Raw genomic sequence first — 21,350 nt, 5'->3', positions numbered from 1 at the left:
TTTTATACCTGATAAACTGTAGATATCTCAGAATCCAACATGCTTCTTGAGGACCTCTTAATTTGGGCTGAACCCTTCTTGGAGGAGCCAGGTGTCTCAGACAGTGCCCCGAATAGAAGTGTTTTAGGAGACCGAATACTCTGGACTGGAAAATTTTCTCTTTGGTCTGCAAGTCAAAAAACAAGATTTAATTCTAATTCAAGATTTGCCCTCCTAATACTTTTCTTTTTTCTTTGTGTGTGTGTGCTGAGACAGGATCTATATAGCCCTGGCTATCCTAGAACTCACTAGGATATGTAGTGAGGCTGGCCTTAACTTTACAGAGATCCATCTGCCTCTGCCTTCTCAGTGTTGGGATTACCCAATATTATTAAACCAAGAAAGACGTTTTAGAGAAGTTGGGGTGGAAAATGCCAGCTGATGATATATAGGTGTTTTGCCTATACATAATCTGCATGCATGAACCATGCATGCAGTGCATGAGGAAGCCACAAGAAGATACTGGATCCTCTAGAACTAGAGTTCCAGACAGTTGTTAGCCACATGTAAGTGCTGGGAATTGATTCCCAGTCCTCTGTAAGAAGAGCCAGTGTTCTTATCTACTAAGCCATCTCATCTTTCTAGGCTGTCTTCTTAGATTTTAACATTGTTTTAGAAAATGCAGGTGCCCGAAATAACTTATTCTAATTATAAATATACTGTATTTTTTAGTATAAATGTAAAAACATATCTATTAGTCAAGCTAATCACAGAATAAAGAATGAAGCATATACAGATTGATGCTACCCCGCCTCTACCTGGGATACTTGTGTATAGGAGTGAATGAGCTACCCAGAATACAATGTGGATGACCAGCTGTAGTAATCCTAGGGAGGAACGGTTACAGGCCGAAGACTGTCACCTAGTCCTCACCTTGATTATTGACTGCTAATGGGAAATGTCAAATTGCATGGTTCTTTCCCCAGAAACATTCTGTCAAGTTTGACAGGTCTTTAAACAGACCGGTGCCCATCAGGTTGATGGGCCACATTACCTGACTTCTGCTGGAAAGAGTGAATTCTTTGCACACTTCGAGACTTTGGCTGAGACACAGAATAGAAGGAACCAGAATTTGTTCTGCTAAATGACAACTGCTTGATTCGAGGACTTCTTCTCAAATTTATTTCTGCAAGAACAGAAGTAGAGCTGGTAAACAGAGGCACTTCAGACTTGGCATCTCCCTGGGATATCTAAGCAGGCATCTGAAGTTTTTCTGAAAAATCTACAAGAGTCTGATACATATTCCCACCAAGCCACTAGAAACTAGCGACCCATGAGTTTGTTCATTTACAAGCCTATAAACTGCCACCTCTAAGCATGACAGAAAGAACAAAAAGTAGAAATAGTGTAACATTCATACAAAACAAAACAAAACACTAGGTTTTTTTGCTTGTTTGGTTTTTGAGGCATGGTCTCTATATTGTGTACCTCTGCTTGCTCCGGAGCTATGTATGTAGAGCAGGATGGCCTTAGATTCAGAGATCCACCTGCCTCTGCCTTCCAAGTGCTGGAGCTGGCATTAAAGGCACACCACCGTGCCCAGCCTAACCAGGTATGTACATTACATGTATTTTTGTCTAGGAAGAATACACGCTAAAATGTTAAAAGTATGTTTGAGTGCTAAGATTATCAAGCCCTTAAAAATATTTTTCTAGACTCTAATTTTTCTGGTACAAATAATTGAGACACTTAAACAATTTAAGAAAGTGGTTTTTGAAAACCTGCCCTTAATGAGACATGTTTTAAAATAAATCACAGCACTTTGTAGAACATGAAGTTTGAATCCTTACACTAAGCCCTATTTCTATTATGTAAAAGTATTTCTTTCACAGAAATTCAATACATTTTCTAAAAACAACCTTCACATATGTACATGCTGGATCCAGAGCCACCCCAATTTCTGAAAACTATTTAAGAACAGTGACAGAACAGAAAAGCTTTTGTAGAAACAAGATAAGAATGCCAAAAGCCTAGATAATGCACTCACCATCCTCTTTTTCAGGAGACTCTTCAACTACATGAATATCAGGACCAGGATCAGAAGACCTTGAGGAGCAAGCAGCACAAAGAGTCAATGGCACTCATGATTTACACATTAGAAACAGAAATGGGCAGGCTGGCTCAGTGAATAAGGTGCTTGTGCCAAGCCCAACACCCTGATTCTATCCCCAGGACCCACATGATGAAAGAACAGAACCAACTCTAAAAACTGTCCCCAACCTCCACATCAATATCATGCAAGTGCATGTGTGTGCACACGTGTACACACAAAAACACACATACACACACACATAAAATATAAAAAGTAACAATAAAAGCACATTAAAGACAGAGAAAATACCCCTACTAACAAGGTTATAGAAGTCTCTGGGTTTGACAATATTAGCATTGGTAAGCACTCTCGTTCACAATTATCGTCACTTCTGTGTATGAAAGGTGGGGACTGAACCATGAATCTTGCACAAGCTAAGAATATAAGGAGTCTGTAAGTCCTGTTCTGGGTGATCCAACACTCTCACGCAGGCATCCATGCAGGCAAACCACCAACATACACAAAATAAAAAAAATATTAAAAAAAGATTTTTAAAAAGTGCATATATGTATGTTTGTGTACATGGGTGCAGATAAAGAGCAGAGGTGTTGGATCATCCAGAACTAGAGTTACAGGTTGGTGTGAATTATTCTACATGGGTGCTGGAGTTGGGAACTAAACTCAGGTCTTCTATAACAGACACATGCTTTTAACCATGGAGCCATCTCTCCAATCCCTAGAATAGTTTTACTCTTTTACTGCAGAACGTATTTTGACAATATCAAAATTAGATTTAAAACAAAAGGGTTTTTTATTTCATTAATACATTAAAAAAAAAGTACAGCTGAGCACTGTATAGTGCCAGCAATGAGTAGGCATGTTTACACTTCTGCTGAAGAGCTTAGATGTCCATCAGCACAGGACTTCTGACTCGTCACTCTCACTTCTCACCTATCATCCTGTAATATTCACAAATGTGTAAAACCTATACACAATGTCCAGGTGGAGTTGCGACAATAGTAGATGCATTTTCCCCCTATTCTTACTGAGATGTGGAAAGAAAGGCAATCTAACTGGGGACCTAAAGGAGAATCAGTGAGCTCCCTGGATTTAATTTTTGCTGCTTTTATCTCAGATTAGGTGCTGGAGAAGCTACACAGATACCCAAAGGTTGAGACAAAATTTATTCCCAACAGAGAGCTCTTTTTGGAAAGGGGCAGAAATTACGCTAGTCCAACTAGTAAGTACAGAAAAAGCAAGCCCGGGCTGTACCTCTATCAGCAAAGGCTAAATTGATCTCCAGCCTGGCAGGGAGAAGGACCCACCATTCCCCATGTCAAAAGGAGAATACAGAAGATCCATTTAATCCAATACTGATCAATAATAAAAAGGGGTGGATTGATACAAGCAACATACATAAATCTCAAAATAATTTTGCCTAGTGAAAGAGGCCAGAGTGAAATAGTGTATATGGTTCTACTGTCAACATCAGGGTTAAGAATTAGCCAAGAAAATCATAAGAAGGCAAAGAGCTGCCTGTGAGATGGTGCTGAAGGTGGCCTGGGAGTATGAAGAAGTCTCTGTGGGGCTGTCACTCACCTGCCCTTGATCTGTCTGTGGATCAGCCTCCTGGAGATTTGCTTGTGGACTGGGGTCTCGGCCACACTCTTAGTCAGTAATTTGTGATAACCTAAGACACAGCAACAGAGTCAACTCTGAATCTCACTTAACCTTCTCAGGCAGCAGCAAAGGAAAGGAAATAGTGGCTTATTACTCAGCAAGAGAGGCTGCTAAACTCTAAGCTAGAGTATATGCTTTCAGGGCTCAACAGAATACAGTTCATCAGCCTGATTAAAAATGACACAAGCCTGTCCAACACACGCCTTAGACAGAGGCCAGCAGAGGTTACACAGTGAGACCCTAAAAAAATAAAATAAAAAGACACAAACCAATGTAAAACATAAAAAAATTAAATTAAATTAAAAAAAATCCCTGTGGATGGCTACAGACATTGGGTCAGTTTCAGCCCCTCAAACAGCAGCGGCGTTGTTCCACAGCATCTATCAATAGATTGACTTATATATTTATTGTTAATTTTTAAGTGCTTGTGTATGCATGTGAATGCTGTTTCTGGTGGCATCCAGAGGCATCATATCTCCCAGCATCTTGGATCAAAGATGATAATAAGCCATCCAATATGGGTACGGTCCCCTGGAAAAGCAGGAAGTGGTTCTAAACCACTGAGCTATCTCTCTAGCACTCTATCAGTAGATTTAAAGGGTCAGGCACAGCTTTTCCCAATTTTTTTTTCAACCCAGACTTTTATGAAATGTCATTGCTGAGACATAATGATAAAAGACAGAAACTTCAGTGTTACACATAACAAGTAATGTTTTACAAAAAAGTAGGCTGGGAAAAAAAACCACAAGTGGATAGCTACCTATCTCAATAAGCAAAGATCAGTAATATCTAAGGGGTTGAAGAAACCAATTACACAGCTATTTTACTACATTATAATTTGTCAATGGTTCATAACAACAACAGTAACAAAAACCAAAAGGGTAAAAACAGTAAAGCACGGCCCACTCACAAGAAAACTGCAACTTAGAAGAAACCATCCCTAAAATAGCCTAGAACCTGGAACTGCAACTTGTCTAAATATGCTCAGTGAGCTTATGAACCCATAGGTTAAAAAAGGATGGCCTTACTGAAGGCTATCCTGGACTAGAAGCAAGAGTGCTTAAAAAAGAAAAAAAAAAAAAAAAGAAACCAGGAGATAATACGCAAGTAACATAGAGATATCAGCAAGATAATAGAAAGTATCAGTAAGAATCCTATAGCTAAAAAGTATAGGCAAAAATGGGGACATAGCTCAACCGGAAGTTTCCATGCAGTCCATAGGAGGCCCTGAACTCAATCAACAGCACCAGGTATGGTGGCACATGCTGCCAATTCCAGCACTCAGGAGGTAGAAACAGGAGCAACGGAACTGATATGAAGAGAGAAGTGGAAAAATAGGGGGGAGAGGGCTTTGATGAGGAATGAGGGAAGGAGGAAGATCAATACAGGAGAGGGAGAAGGGATAAATAACATAAGAATGATTAAAAATGCTGTAAGAATCATATTGTTGTATATTTATTTAAAACTATACATATAGAAAGTTGTGCCACTTTGAGAGATATTTTGGACACAGGACCTTCAAGGGTTCAAGCTGGATCCTACCCAAAAGCCTCTCGGACAACTACCTTTTATTGCACTGCAAGTTGCCATGCAAACTGCCAAAGGAGGGAAGCAATCGATGGTCCTCTCCAGTCAACAGTCCTAGCCAGCTGAGAAGCCTATGAACTGTAACAGTGACCAGCCTGGCAAAATATCCCTAAAGGTACAATAGTGCACTTATCTTGGAGGTAACTAACAGGTGTCTGATTAGATTTAAGTCCCAGTCAACAAGAGGAAAATCATGCCTGATAAGAGAAACCTAGCCAACTAGGGCTAGTGGGATCATGGGTCCTAGAGGAGACCCTACTACTTTACTAAACCAGTATAATTCCTACCAGTATTCTATCCAAAGGTACATTTAGATCTCAACCCTGTTGGGGGTTGATCTGGTGCTTGCTATGTATTCTAATGCTAATTACTCGCCTCCAAGATCTGGTTGCCTCACAGATGAGCACATTCTTAGTACACCTACCTGTCTTTGTTGTGTAAACCTTGTTCTACCTAATTTAAAGTTGATTGGTTAATAAAAATGCTGAAGCCTGGGACTTGGCAGAGGAGAGGTAGGTGGAGCTGAGGTTCAGGGCTTGGGGGTTGAGAGAAGATCACTAGGAGAGAAGAAACAGAAGATGGACGAAGAGGTTGTGGTCTGATGGAGCAGATCCAGCCCAGTCAGGATGACTTACTGGCAAGTAACTTGGGTTATGTAGCTGAGAGATAGCTAAATAGCTTGGAGGATTAAAATATGTCCAATTCCAATGCTTTAAGCTTGCAAAGAAATCATAGTCTCTCTGTCAATTATTTTGGAGGTTAATTGCTAGCAAGGTTAATTATTTTATTAATTAGTATCTTATACAACCCTTATCCAAGAGTCATCTCTTTGTAGCTAACGGAGACCAATACAAAAAGACAGCTAGCTGGTCAAAATGCTGAGTGACTGATTGTGGGGTCCCTGCCCAAATTAATGTATCTACATCCTTAACCCAACACTTAAGGCTTGAGGAACATCACTGAAAAGGGGGCAGAAAGATTACTAAGAGCCAGGGGACCAGAAAGTCTGCTGTGAATGACAAGGAAGCTACACATGTTATATTTCAACAATATATACAGGGGCCTAAAGGAAACCTGAATAATGACAGCATCAACCATCATGCTAACATGGAAGAGGAAATCTCACAGACCTAGACAAAGAACTATAGGCAACTAATGACTGCTGAGAGAGAGAGAGAGAGCTAAGTCTCCCCTAGGGAGCTGCTACCTAGTTGGTTATCTAATACCAAGTGCTCAGTCCTCCACAGACCCAGGAAGCTGTATTTATTACATATTATGCACATATATATCTACACACATGGAACAATAATAATTAAGGAAGACAGTGAATCTGGGTAACATGGGAGGGGCTGGAGGGAAGTAAGAGCAGGAACATGAAGTAATTCTATTTTAATTTAAAAAATTCCAAAACATAAAAATAATTCAGATAAGAAAGAAACAAAGAAGAAAGGAATAAATCAAAGGTCACACCTAGCTATATAAGCTTGAGTCCAGCCTAGGTTAAAACAACAACGAAAAAATACAGATGCAACAAAAAACTCAGGAAAGGGATTCAACCACAGGGATAGGCAGGTAGAATAATTAATGAATTTGAAAACAAGGCATCAAAATTAAACAGCCTGACCAGAAAAAAAGAAAAATGAAGAACTACTGAGACATCCTTGTACACTGTACCATCATGTATGTCCCCACACACATCATGTATGTCCCCACACACATCATGGAAATTATAGAAGTTGAAGACCAAGTGGCAGAAAACCTGGCTGAAAAAAAATTGTTGGAAATTTCCTCAATCAGATAAATGACCTGAATCTAACCACTCACATTTAATGGACTCCAAAAAGGACAAATCCAAAGAGATCCACAATGAGATACCTTATTGCCCACACCCTTCATATCAAATCAGTAAAAGAAAAAGAAAAGAAAAAGCAAGCAACCTAAAACCAAAGTAGAAGGAAGAAAAGTGAGGTGAGACAGTCAATGGAAGTTGGGTGTGGGCACATGCCTGTAATCCCAGCACTTGGGGAGGCAAAGGCAGGAGGATCTCTGTGAGTGTGAGGCAAACCTGGACAGCAAAGCTAGTCCAGGACAGCCAAGGCTACACAAAAAACCTGTCTCAAAACAAAACAAAAACCAGAAAATCAATGGGGAAAAGTTCAAGTTTCTTCAAAAGAGCAATAAAACTGGCAAACCTTTATCCAAACCAATCAAGACAAAAAACAGAAAGACTCAAACTACTAATTTGGGAATAGAAGTAGGAATAATGCCACCAGCAGGTTTGTTACAAACTTGTTCTGTGGTCACCTTGAAATGTACTGCTTTTGGTTTTCTTGAGATTGTCCTTTTTATGGTGTAGACATTCCAAAGTTGATACAGAATGGCTTCGAGGCAGCCCTCGCTTTAGACCTCTCTTTGAAGGAGAAATAATTTCCTGATTGAAGAGATTTCTTCGAACTTTTGTCACTTCTAAAAGCAAAAAGGGAGAGGGAGAGATAAGACTTTATGTTGATGTCAAAAATAACTAAGGATGCCAACACACAGTGCTGCTTAAGGAAGCCCCTCGCAACCATATTAAAATGACTCCCTTGGATAATACACTCCTGGGGTACCTCAAAACTACTGACCTTACAGGTTCTAGAAGTTTCTACATAAAATTTTGGTGAGAAGAGGCCCACTATCATTCTTTTGCTCATGGATGTACAATTATTCCAGCATCATTTCTTCAAGGTAATTAATTCCTAAGTGAACTGTCCAGAATTCTCAGCTGAAATAACATATGCTAGTGTGTTTATTTTTAAATGCTGGGGAGAATTTAGCAGTTAAGCATGATCTACTCTTCAATATTTTTTTGTGGGAACTGTATTTTTAACAATTTCATGTTTTTACTTATTTATTTATTTGGTTTTTTGAGACAGGGTTTCTCTGTGTAGCCCTGGCTATCCTGGAATTCACTTTATAGACCAGGCTAGCCACGAACTCCAAGATCCACTTGCCTCTGCCTCTCGAGTGCTGGGATTAAAGGCATGTGCAAGCACCTCCTGGCAATTTATAAATTTATTAAATGTTTCTATTTGTTAGCACCAGAGAGCTGAGGTGGACAGGTCTCTGACTCTAGGGACAAGCTGGTCTACATAATGAATGCCAGGCAGCCAGAACTAAATTGTGAGAGCCTGTCGTAAAAAAAAAAAAAAAACCATATTATTAACTTGAGAGAAATAGTGTTCCATAGGTATGAGGGCCCTTAATTGACTATCTAATACTAGGTGGTCAGTCCTGAAATCATATACATACAAGCAACACTAAACAGACTGAGCAGATTGTGTTTAAGTTTATGTTTAGGTCTGTGCTGCACACACATAAATATAACAATAACAACAACAAAAGAGACCATGTTTTCCAAAGGGATGAGAGGGCTCATGAGCAGGACTAGAGAACAGAAAAGTGATGTAATTATATTTTTATTGTAACAAAAGAAAGAAATGCACTTGAACCAACACGCTTAAACTTCTTTTGTGTAAAACAGTCCAATTGCCTCTCTTTTTTTTTCCTTTCTTTTCTTTTTTTCCTAATTTTGGATTCCATGATAATGACACTTTAAAATATTTTAGGTCAGTAATTCACTAGATGCATTAGTTTGAGACTGTATAAACTCTCTTTCCCCCCTAAAACATGGAATTTGGATGTATTTTTTTTTTAACCAGTGATGATACAGAGCTATAACTTACATTAAATACATCCAATCAACTTGTCAATCCAGTGAGTAAGTGTTGAAAAAAGCAAAACACACCTTGTACTGTGTCTTTCCTTGGGAGTGGTGGCTGTGCAGAAGCAGGGTGGGAGTTCTCCTGGAAATGAGAAATGAGGAAGATCAACACAGGCATTTGTTCAATATAAAAGTAGCAGTTCTACCCGAAACCCTCTGAGTTGGCAACTCAGAGAGATGCACAGCAGAAACAGTACAATGCACTGGATGACATGTTCCAAAGACTTCCCTCTACATAGTAATCCAAAGAAGCACCCTGAATGCACGCACTTTGTGAAATAGTGAAATCACACTCCCAACCAATAATAACATGAAAGCACATGGAAGACTTGTGTATACCACCATAAAGAAATGTGTGTGTGGCAGTGGTTGAGTGGGTGGGGGTTCCTGTGTGTAAAGTTCAGGATATTAAGTAAAGTAGCTTAAGTCTTTGTTTTCTCTTTTCTTGGGTGCTTTGGAAACAACAGTCTCTTTATGTAGTCCAGGCTGGCACATATATAGATGTAGTTACATTATAAACAACCATAAACTCTTAATGTCTGCTTTAGGAAGATATAGAAAAGGGTCTAGGATTGCATACAACAGAGAATAACTGGTATTGCAACTTTTGAAGAATAGGGAGAGAAAAGATACTGCTCGAGTTACATGGTTTCAACTTTTTGGTGATAATTGTGCAAACCTTCTATACCTGTATAGGGGAAAGTCATGTAGACTGATTAGGACACTGGGCTCTTTAAATAACAGCTCTGCATCAAACTGCTATTGGCTTTAGTTTAGTAAAGGAGTCAAGCCCAAATTCCAGGTGTATCTAAATACGGGAATCTTTTTTTTTATTTGCTTATACATACAAGATAAAATAAATAAATCTAAATTCTTTCTTTAAATTTATTTATTTTACCTTGTATGAATGAGTGTTTTCCTTGCCTGTTTGTATGTACCATGTACATGCCCACAGAGGTCAGAAGAGGGCACTGAATCCTTCTGGACATGGAATTATGAATGGCTCTGAGCCACCATGTATTTGCTGATAACTGAACCCAGGACCTGCACAAGAGTTGCCAGGGCTCTTAACCACTGAGCCATTTCTCTAGCTCCATCTTTTCCTATTTAAATCATATCATTTCTCATAATAGTTTTTTTAGAATAAAATACCACACAGGACAATGCCTGTTTTTATAATGGCACTGGGGATTGAACCCAGGGCCCTGAAACATAGTAGACAAAGTACTCTTCTATTGAGTTACACCCCTAGCCCTGCTCTTATGTTTTATTTTGAGACAGTCTCATTAGGTTCCTAGGTTAGTCTTGTAAACTCCTAAAGGCTCTGAATTTGCATTCTACATTCCTTAGTCCTCCAAGTGTTGGGACTACAGGCCTGCATCATCACAGAAAAACTTAATAAATGATCTCAGTTATATACCAGAGTCTTTCTGGGAAGACTAATATGGTAGCCATTAGTTATACTGGTTCATAACATCCTCTATAATTATCTAAATTACAACTATGACAATACATTCAACATAAGAGTCAATAATGAGCAAACTAAAATACACAGACAAAATCTGAATTAGTTGTTGTTTAGAAAACAAAATGGACTAGAGAGATGGCTTAATGGTTAAGGGCACTGACTGTTCTTCCAGAAGATCTGAGTTTGATTTTCAGTACCCAAGCAGCAACTTACAACTGTTTTTTACTTCAGTCCTAGCAGGCCTGGTGTAGTGCAGGCAAAATACCCATACACAGTAAGTAAGTAAACACTTTTTGAAAACAAAGCTTACACTATAATGTGTCCATGTGTTTACATATTGCCCATGGTCAATTTTCTAGCACAAATGTGCCAATGATGGACACTGAACAGCCTACTAACACTTAAAAATTTACTATCATGAATTTTACTTTTTCTGTACTGATACACATTATTAACTTTTAATCAACCCTTTGTTAGTTTATCAACCCTGTTCTTCCATATAACAAAGTAAACTGAGGCTGGAGAGTTTCGGCCCAGTGGTTAAGAGCACTAGCTGCTCTTGCAGAACACTCAGGTTAAGTTCCCATTACCCCACAACTCACAATTGTCTGCCACTCTAGGTCTAGGGTATCTGATGTCCTCTTTTAGCATTTATGGGTACTAGGTATTCACATGGTACACTTACACAAACACACAGGCAAAACACCCATACACTAAAATAACATGAAAAACATTTAAAAAAATAAAGGGGGGGGGGAACCAACTAAGAGATTATATGTAGGAGGTACTAGGATAGGATCAAAATCTTTTTTCCCAATCATTCTAAATTTTAGGAACTAATATATGCAAACTAATATACACTAACATATGCTACACTTAACACTACAAATTCCCTGCTTCCTTCCTTAACTATACTGACCTTCCAAAAAGCACATGCCTTTAATCCCAACACTTGGGAGGCAGGTGGATCTCTGTTGAATTCGATGCCAGCCTGGTCTACAAAGTGAGTTCCAGCAGAGCCAGAGCTATATAAAAACCCTGCCTCAAAAAACCAGGCCAAAACAAACAAACAAACAAACACCAACAAAACAAAACAAAAAAATGAAACAAAACTCAAAATTTTTATATAAAAACTTAATTTCTAATTCTTCAGTTCAACAACTGTCATGATATATAGTACCAACTGGCAAGAAATACATTCTTTAATCCAATATCAGATCCTGATCCTCCTAAGTCTAGTCTGGTTTTGTTGTTTATTTTCTGAAACAGGGTTACACTAAGTAGCCTTGGGTGATCTGGAACTCACTATGTGGGCCAGGCCAGCCACAAACTCAGAGATCCATCTGCCTCTGCCTTCTGAGTGCCATCGCCACACCCAGCCATGGCTGCCTTGGGCAATTTCAAAGAGTGCTAGAAAGTTTAAATCACTATAAAACCTAGAGATAACAGAATCCTCCCAGCTTCTGTTCACCCAGTTTTGGATTTCCTGTCCTTTAGTCATGATTGCAAGATCTGTAAGATGGGTATCTTATCCACAGGTAAGGTGGGATAAATACTGGCACCTCTAAAAGAAACCACCACCCCTGCTAAGGGCAATTTAGAAATGAACAGGCACTACGGATGCTTCTGAAACAAGTTCTCATGGACTTGACCTCAAACAGTTCATGTTCCAAAGTGTCACTGCATCTTTAGTCTCCCTTCTTTCTTCAGCATGATGTTGATTCCACCTAGTCAGATTCTAGCTTCACTGTTTTGTTTCTCTACACAGAAAGATTATGTCTTGCCACAGAAAAACCAATTACCACCAGGTTTCATGACAGTGGCCATCTTCCACTCCCAACTTACTATTGAAATGAAATGTAACATATTGAAAAGTACTTTTCTGAGAGATAAACACCTATTATGATCATGCAATCATATGTTGTTTTTCAATGACATTTTCATCATCTTTTTACAAGTTTTGTTATAAACATTAAAGACTGAATTTTCCTCACCTAACTTTTTTATAAGATTGATTTTTATTATTCTGTTATGTGCATGTGTCTGTGTGTTGCTATGTGCATGTGAATGCAGGTGTCTTTGAGGTTAAAGGCTTATGATCCCCTCGTACTGGAGTCACAGGCGGTTTTAAGTCTCCCCAGTGTTAGTTCCTCTGGAAGGGAAGCAAGTGCTCTGAGCCATCTCTTTAGGCCCTACTCCTAGCTTTTACTTGTTTTCTTCAAATTGCTATAACTATTGTAGTCTTTGTGTTTGCTCACAGACATGTGTATTTCTGTGTGGCAGGTCCACATGCGCACATGTGGAAGTCAGAGAACAACTTAGGGTATCATTCCTTTAGGTACTAACCACATTTTTGTTTTTGAGATAGGATCTCTTACTAGCCTGAAATAGCTGTCCAGCAAACTCAGGAATGGAGGATTCTTTCTCCCCATTGGTGGATTACAAGTATGTGCCACTATGCCAGATATTTCATGGATGGGTTCTAAACTAACTCAGGTCTTCATGTTTGCACAGCAAGCACTTTTACCAACTGAGCATGTCCCTAATCCCTGCCTTTTTGTTTTCTTAAGACAAGGTTAGCCTATGTAGCCCTGGATGTACTGGAACTCACTCTGTAGACTAGGCTAGCCTCAAACTCAATGATATTCCTGCCCTACCTCCCAATTTCTGGGGATTAAAGATGTGTGCCACCAAGACCAGCCATTTTTATTTTGTTTTGTTTTTTGTTTTTTTCAAGACAGAGTTTCTCTGTGTAGCCTTGGCTATCCTGGAACTCTGTAGACCAGCCTGGACTCTGCCTCCTGAGTGCTTAGCTTAAAAGGCATGTGCCACCACTGCCTGGTACCATTTTGGGGTATTTTTTGTTTTTAATGATTTATGTGCATTGGTGTATGTATGCTTGTGTGGGGGCATTGATTCCTTTGAAACTAGAATTACAGACAGTTGTGAGCTTCCATGTGGTGCTGGGAATTGAACCTGGGTGCTTGAAAGAGCAGCCAATGCTCTTAACCCCTGAGCCATTTCTCCAGTCCCACTGGGTGGATTTTTTAAACATGGGTTCTAGAGGTCAAATTCAGGTCCTCACACTGACTGAGCTATCTTCTTAGCTATTATAGCTTCCTTAGCCCCCACCCTGTCCTCTTTCTCTCTCTCTCTCTCTCTCTCTCTCTCTCTCTGTGTGTGTGTGTGCATATGTGTGCGTGTGTATGTGAGTTCTGGGGATTTAACTCAAATCGCAAGTACTTTACTGACTAAATAAATATTCTCCCTGGCCCCAGTGGGTTTATTTTATTTAATACATGTTCACAAAAATATTTATACTAGTTGAATATCCCTAAATCCAGAAGTCCAAAAATCTGAACTGAGCTAAAATCCAAAGATTTTTTTCCTCCCTGATGAGGATTGTTTATGTATATGGGTTTTGCCTGCATGTATGTCTGTACACCAGAAGAGGGCAACAGGTTCTATAGGAGTACAGTTACAAATGGCCGTGAGCCACCACGTGGCTAAGGGGAATTGAACTCAGAACCTCTGGAAAAGCAGCCAGTGCTCTTAACCATTGAACTATCTCTCTAACCGTCCCCCCATTTTATTTATTTATTTGTTTGTTTATTGTCATCTAAAATTCCAAAACTCTGAAATGTCATTTCAGATAAAGTACCCTCCAAAGCTGGCTTCATAACAGGAGAAATACCACCTTCCATCTTCACTGTCAAGCCCCACTGACATAGAGTTGTTAGCTCTTGTCTATTGATTGATTACTTACATTTCTTGTAGCTCTCTTGGACACTTTAGGTACTTCAATTTGTCGAAGAGTCTGTGAAATCTCTGCAATACTTTTATGTCTTATTAGTGCATTTTTCCTTCTAAAAAAAGAGAATAGAAAAATACACCAAATAGAGTAAATATATAGTTAGGTTTGAGTGAAACCAGCATCTAAAATACATTGTTTAAATGCTGGCTAGTTGTCTTGAGGTTGGTCTGTATATATAACAAGTTCAGAATTACAGAAAAAAAAAAAAAAAAAAAAAAAAAGCTAATACAGATTCAGCTAGTTAAAAACAATAAAAGACAGCAAGGGAAATATTATAACTAAGCTGAAACCCTAATCTTTTTTCACAACAGGTTCCTAGTTCTTAGATAGCCCTTGTAGACAGCAAAGAAGAGCTCTGTAAAACAAAGTATCACATATTTCCTGAGTTATAAAGATAAAGTGCTGGATGCTCTTGGGAAGGAACTCTCGATTCTGATAAAAGGGTAAGTGCCAACCCAGTGCATTAGATGGACAAAAGCAAGACTATGTTCAAACTTGCCCTTGCTCCTAATTTAAGGGCAATGCCAGAATGACTTGCCGCCCACCTTCTTTTCTTGGCTGATCTGGTCCGCAGCTCTTCCAGCTGCTCAGACTCAGTAATGGCAGGCACTGATCTGTGAGCGCTGGATGAGAGAGGTGGTGACTTGCTCTCTTGAGTCATAGAATCATCACTAAAAAATTCCATAGGAAGGACTGCAGCCAGCTTCTGAGGAACCTTTAACCCCAGGCTGTGGTACAGCTGTCCAACTGTCCCTGGGATGGAGTCGATATACCTGTGGAATATATTGGTTAGATACAGAACTGAATTACCCCTGCACCCAGCATGCAAACATGCCTTGTAACCTTATGCTCCTAAGATAACGCATGTGTAGTCCTTTGAACAAACAACTTTAAACTAAGCTAGTAGTTGTTAAACTCACAATCTCAAAATCTCCTCCAGGAACTCTGACAGGTATGCGGAGTCCTTAGTGAGACAGAGCATGCGCAGCAAATCTGTCACCTGAGAGAGAGTGCAGAAGTTAGCACAGCCCCTGCTGGGAAGCTGAAGGCAGGAACTCGGGCTCTCAGGGTGGCAGCCATGGACTTACCTCCTCCACTACGTGCTCCACCTCATCTGCACTTTCCAGTATGGAGGGGCACTGCTGACACATCTCCAGACGAAGAAACACCTGAAGCTGGCACCTTGAGGAAACAAAATACTTGGTCACATCTCCTTTGATTGCCACTTGCTGAAAACTCTTGCTTAGAGCAAAGATCTATTTACATAAAGGTCAATGACCAAGAATTAGGAACGTAACTCATAGCTAAAGCACATGCCTAGTATATACAAAATCCTGGATTAAATCTCCAGTACTAAAAAAGAGAGGGAGATGGGCTGAAGAGATGGCTCAGAGGTCAAGAGCACTGGCTGCTCTTCCAAAGGTCCTGAGTTCAATTACCAACAACCACATAATGGCTCACCACTATCTTTAATGAGATCTGGTACCCCCTTCTGGCATGCCAGGCGTACATGCAGGCAGAATACTGTATACATAATAAGTAAATCTAAACAAACAAACAAACAAACAATCCATGCATGGGTTGGGGAAACCTGGATGTAGCTCACTTGTTGAAGTGCTCAACTAGCAGGCCTGAGGCCCTGCATTTGAATGCCAAACTGGGAATGCACATTTGTAATCTCAATCCTTGTTGAGGTGGAAGCAGAAGGATCAGAATTCAAGGCCAGTCTCAGTGACATAGCAACTTTGAGGTCAGTGTGGGCTCCATTTAAAAAAAAAAAAAAAAGAAAGGGACAATGAAGGGAAATGAGTCCCTTAAGAATCCAGTGCTTTCTCTAACTACTGATGTGCTTATAAAAGAACTCAAACTGCTCATCAGAACATCATAAAGATCACTAAAGAAGCTAACCTCAGAACTCTGCTTTGGAGTGATGATAAAAATAAACAGTGGTTTCTTACTCTCTGACTTTGTCTTCTTTATCCATCTTTCCCCCTAGATTCTGTCGGAGAATTTTGCTGGTTTTTAAGAGGTTAGTGTTCATATGATTCAGGCAGGTCACCTGCAGATACAAAATAATCAGGTAGGAGGAAATGGTTACTTTTTCTAGTTTGATTCACAGCTTTATATACTTCCTTATTCTTTCATTTGAATGAAAACCACTGAAATAAACGGTTTCCTTTGATACCTTAAAGAAAATGCAGGTTAAAAATAACTATGTGTATCCAAGTAGACACAGCAAGCCTTTCCATTGGAACTGTTAACTTTCCTTGGGCTGCAGAGATGTCTCATCAGTTAGTTAAGAGCACATATTGCTCTTGCAGAGGATTTCTAGCACCTATTGGATGCTCACAACCACTTTTAACTGCAGCTCTTGAAGATCAGACACCTCCAAGGACCTGCACACACATGCACACTCCACACACACCTTTATGAGCACATACACACATACACATAATAAAAAAAAAAAAAAAAAAAAGGATCCTTTTTCTTGAGACAGTCTCTCTCCCTCTCACACACACTCCCCTCCTCCACCCCCTATAGTCCTGGCTGTCCTGAAATTTATCATGTAGACCAGGCTAGCCTTGAACTCACTAAGATCCTCTTCCTCCTTCCTCTCAAGTGCAGGAATTAAAGGAGTGTGCTACCATTCCTTTTTATTAAAAAAAAAAAAAAAGTTCCACAAAGCAGTGATAAATGTAAACAACTCTTGTTGTAAAGAAGGATTTTGCCATTCAACATGATAAAGGCAATAAGCTATTCCAGAGCAGTGGTTTGCAGCACTGCCAGAGTTAGTAGGAAGTTCTTAAAACAAACAGATACCCAAGTCCCAACACAAAGACTTGGAGCTCATCTGCAGTCTGGAAGGACCAGACACTTGCATTAAAAACAAAACAAGGCTAGAGAGATGGCTCAGCAATTAAGAACACTCTTTGCTCTTCCAGAGAACAACCCCATTTTGATTCCCAGCACCCACATGGTAGTTATCAAATGTCTGTAACTCCAGTTCCAGGGGACCCAGTGCACACTGTGCGCAGACATACATGCAGACAAAACACTCATATACACACATTTACACACAAACCCAAATAGATAAATAACAATAATAAATCAAAACAATAACAACAAAGCAATTCTGAAGAAGAGCTAGGGTTAAAATCACTAGTTTAATTCATGTAGCTAACACACAACACAAATTATAGCACTCTCATTAGGACAGAAGTCCACTTGGATTTCTGGCCTCCAGTTTATCAGGGTCACATTCCAAAAGCTGGAATTGTATCCAATCCTCTATTCATCATTTTCCTTTTTTTAAATATTTACTATCTTTATTTTAGTTTACATGTTTTGACTACATGTACATCTGTGCAGCACATGCATGCAGTACCCAAAGAGGTCAGAAGAGGGTGAGACAGTCCCTTGGAACTGGGAGTTGAACTTGGTTTCTCTGGAAGTCAGTGCTTTTAACCACTGAATCAGCTCTCTAGCCTACTCATCATCTTTCAGTCATGAGCACCATAATGGAAATTCTTCAAGATATGTGCACTAAACCCATCAACCACTACAACTACTACCCACCAAATAGACATTTATGACAGTGTTATCTAGACCTCCTTACTTCTAACTCCTTAACGTTCTTAGACTTTAGAAACACTTTGATGGTTGAGACCATATTCTGAGCACATGAATACAATGTGATTTCTCCTGTAGCCACAGTCTTTTGGTAGTTGTCACGTATGTAAGACAGAAGCTCCTCTTCAGTTTTAAAATCTGTTGTGGGAGGGAAAAAGAACATTTTGTTATCTTATTCAGATGAACTTTGTGAATCACTTAAGGGTTTATCAATTGGGAAGACTTTGTCTTCCAGGAGAAATCTAATTATGTATAGATTGCCATGATTGACTAGGGGTTACTAGCATGTAATGTGTAGATGATACAGATGACATTAAACATCCTACAGTGCCCAGCACAGGCCAACATGAAAGGAAGGATATCTGGTTCAAAATGTCACTGGTGCTGAGATTGAGAAAAAACAGAGATTAGTGATTATTTCTAAGGTTTTGCAATTATATGTAATAAAACTTTAGTCAAGGAAAAATTCTACATGACATGATTTTCCATGTAGGAAATCTTAAAGAACTAACAAGAAAGCTCCTGGAGTTAATGAAGGATTGTAACAAAGTTGTATGAAACAAAGTTAACCTGCAAAAACCACATTATCAGAGACTAGATGTAGCTCAGTGGTTAAGAGCACTTGCTGTTCTGTGCCTAACACCCACAAATAATTTTTTAATTATTAACTATTTTAGTATGCAAAAATATGAAATCACTCAGGAATTAAATCTAACAAAATATGTATAAAACCCATATGAGGAAAACTACAAAACTGTGGAAGAAATCAAAGAATCAATTAAATGGAAGTATCCCTATGCTCACACATAGACAGGCTTTATACTGTCACAATGTAAGTTCTTTCCTTCCAATCAAAAGATTCAATGCAACACACTGAAGACCTCAACAAATTACTTGAAGACATTGGCAACCTGGTATTAGCCGGGCAGTGCTGGCACACAACTTTAATCCCAGCATTTGGGAGGCAGAGGCAGGTGGATCTCTGAGCTGGAGGCCAGTCTGGAACAGAGTTCCAGGACAGCCAAGGGGGGTGGGGTGGAAGAGAGGGAGAGGGAGAGAGTTTAAATCAACTCAGTGCTGAGAGATAAAAATCAGAGGACTAAAAACTACCCAACTTTAAGACTTAATATATGTGTTGCATCAGAAAAACAAACACAAAGTGATTAAGTAGGGCTCAGTATTAGACTTGTAAGTACAGTCAACTAACCTCTGATAAGGAACAAAGGTGATACAATGAACACAAGACCAACTGGTGCTAGAACAATACCCAAACTGGAAACATTAGGTTCAGATACAACCTTTTATCCTCCACAAAAATCAAAATGAGTCAGTCAAAATATGAAAATAAAAGGTCTAAGACTGCTAAAAGAAAACAAAGAAAATCTAAATGAGCTAGGAGAAAGGAAGAACAGGAGTTCAAGGCAAGACTCAGCCACATAGTAGTCTTGAGGTTAGCCTGGGCTATGTGAGATTTAAAAAAAACAAACCCAACTAACTAAAAAGAAATACTAATGTTGTGTCAACATACTGACAAAGGTGTAAAAGGTAAGCCATTAATTTGGAGAAACTATCTGCAAATGACATCTGATAAAAAGTCATTATCCAAAATGTACAAAAATCTCTTAAACTCAATAACAGGCTAATAAGAGGGCTGCGCAGTAAAGGGTGCTTACGTGATGGATAAAGAATGAGCTCCCACTACCTCCTCTGACCTCCACGTATACACTGTAACATGCACATGCACACATTCACATATGAATATAAATTAAAATGTTATAAAATTATTTAAAACTCAACAGTAGGGCCACCTGAGAGTTACAACTCAGTTGCAATCTATGGGAACCTAATCTCCCAGCATCAGCATTTTAATAAGCAGATGTGGTGCTTACAATCCAGTTCTGGGGATGGAGAAGGGTGGATCCTTAGGGCTTACTAGCTAGCCATCCTACTCTCTCAGAAAGCTCCAGGCCAGTGAAAGAGCCTACTGGGCATGGTAGAACAGTCCTGTAATCCTAGCACTGGGGAGGTAGAGGCAGGAGGGTCAGGAGTTCAAGGCTAGGCTCAGCTACATAGAGTTTGGATAGATACTCTGGACTACATGAGATCCTAGTTCAATATATTAATTAAATAAAAATTTTAAAAGGGTGGATGGCTCCTGAAGAATTACAGCTAAGGTTGTCCTCTTGTCTACATGGAGACAAATCTTAGTCTAGTTTTCACTTCCTCAAATAATTTCAATCTATTTTTCCTCTCCCATGCCTCCCCCTCCATTTCGTTTTATTTATTTGTATATTTATTTACATGAGGGTTCATATAGCCCAGGTAGCCACATTATATAGATGAGATGATACCAAACTTCTGATCCTTCTGACTCTACTCCCAATGCTGAGCTTATATGTGTGCCCCATCATGCTCAGTTTTATGTGGTTCTAGGGAATCAAATCCAAGGATTTCAGGAATGCTAGACAAGCACTCTTATCAACTGGGCTAGATTCCGCAGCCTCTAGCTCTCTTACACACTAACATGGACACCAAATGCTCTAGAATGAATGAGTACCTTTAAGCTTAGAACTTCTTAATACTCTTCCTCTATCTTCCTTGTCTGCTGTTCGGCCAACACCTGTCTTTTGGAAACCCTTCTCCACAGCCGTATCTGGACTCCCATCTGGATGTAGCTTCTGAGCCTTTACATTTAGCCTCGCCACATTGAGCATCTTCAGGGAGCGGGACATGGCATTCATCTTTTGTCTCACCGGAGTTCGGGGAATAACCCCTGTAAAAACATCAGCATGGGAAGAAAAGTCAAGTGTCGCTTCTAAGGAATCAGAAATCATATTCTCCAAATACTATAAAGGAATACTGGAAATATCTACCTTTAGAAATTATCCAAACCAGGGAGTTCTTTTACCTGCTTCTAACTATAATACATAGTTAACAAATTCCTTTTACTGAAATTTAGAAACTAAATATCTCAACAATCTTTTTTTAAAAAGATTATATTTTTTGGACATGATTCTTTTGTCTTCATGTATACATGCATATAATGTGCTTCTTTGGTACAGAGACCAGAAGACGCATTGGATCCCTTGGAAATGGAGCTACAGATGGTTGGGAGCTGCATATAGGTGCTGGGAACTAATCCCGGGTCCTCTGCAAAAGCAACAAATGTTCTTAACTGTTGAGCCGTCTCTCCAGACCCATCTCAATGATTCTGACACAAAGCAAATACCAAACACACTTCCAATTTGGTGCTGCTCAAGTCAGAGTGGTGATGAGATTTTTCTTCTTTGCAGTGCTAGGAATAGATCTCATAGCTAGCTCATGCTAGGCAAGTGCA

At 39.4% G+C, this 21,350-nt stretch overlaps 1 protein-coding gene across 2 annotated transcripts in view; it reads right to left on the bottom strand.

The window, feature by feature from the left end:
* The window catches only part of Ticrr (TOPBP1 interacting checkpoint and replication regulator), a 42,313-nt gene that overhangs the window by 5,598 nt on the left and 15,365 nt on the right, over positions 1–21,350 (bottom strand). For both annotated transcript variants that reach the window (XM_055623409.1, XM_055623407.1), the window contains 13 exons: positions 20,571–20,786; positions 18,000–18,151; positions 16,342–16,442; positions 15,472–15,565; positions 15,304–15,383; positions 14,929–15,156; positions 14,336–14,432; positions 9,126–9,183; positions 7,658–7,804; positions 3,671–3,761; positions 2,027–2,085; positions 1,034–1,165; positions 9–166 (listed from right to left, as the gene is read on the bottom strand). In XM_055623409.1, coding sequence (XP_055479384.1) covers positions 9–166; positions 1,034–1,165; positions 2,027–2,085; positions 3,671–3,761; positions 7,658–7,804; positions 9,126–9,183; positions 14,336–14,432; positions 14,929–15,156; positions 15,304–15,383; positions 15,472–15,565; positions 16,342–16,442; positions 18,000–18,151; positions 20,571–20,786 — 1,613 coding nt within the window. The remainder of the gene's footprint in view (positions 1–8; positions 167–1,033; positions 1,166–2,026; positions 2,086–3,670; positions 3,762–7,657; positions 7,805–9,125; positions 9,184–14,335; positions 14,433–14,928; positions 15,157–15,303; positions 15,384–15,471; positions 15,566–16,341; positions 16,443–17,999; positions 18,152–20,570; positions 20,787–21,350) is intronic.

The sequence above is a fragment of the Psammomys obesus genome, unplaced genomic scaffold (assembly GCF_907164565.1).
Source record: "Psammomys obesus unplaced genomic scaffold, mPsaObe1.curated_primary_1811, whole genome shotgun sequence".
NCBI lineage: Eukaryota > Metazoa > Chordata > Mammalia > Rodentia > Muridae > Psammomys > Psammomys obesus.
The sequence above is the reverse complement of the archived record's forward strand: the minus strand, read 5'-3'. Positions and strand labels throughout refer to the sequence as shown.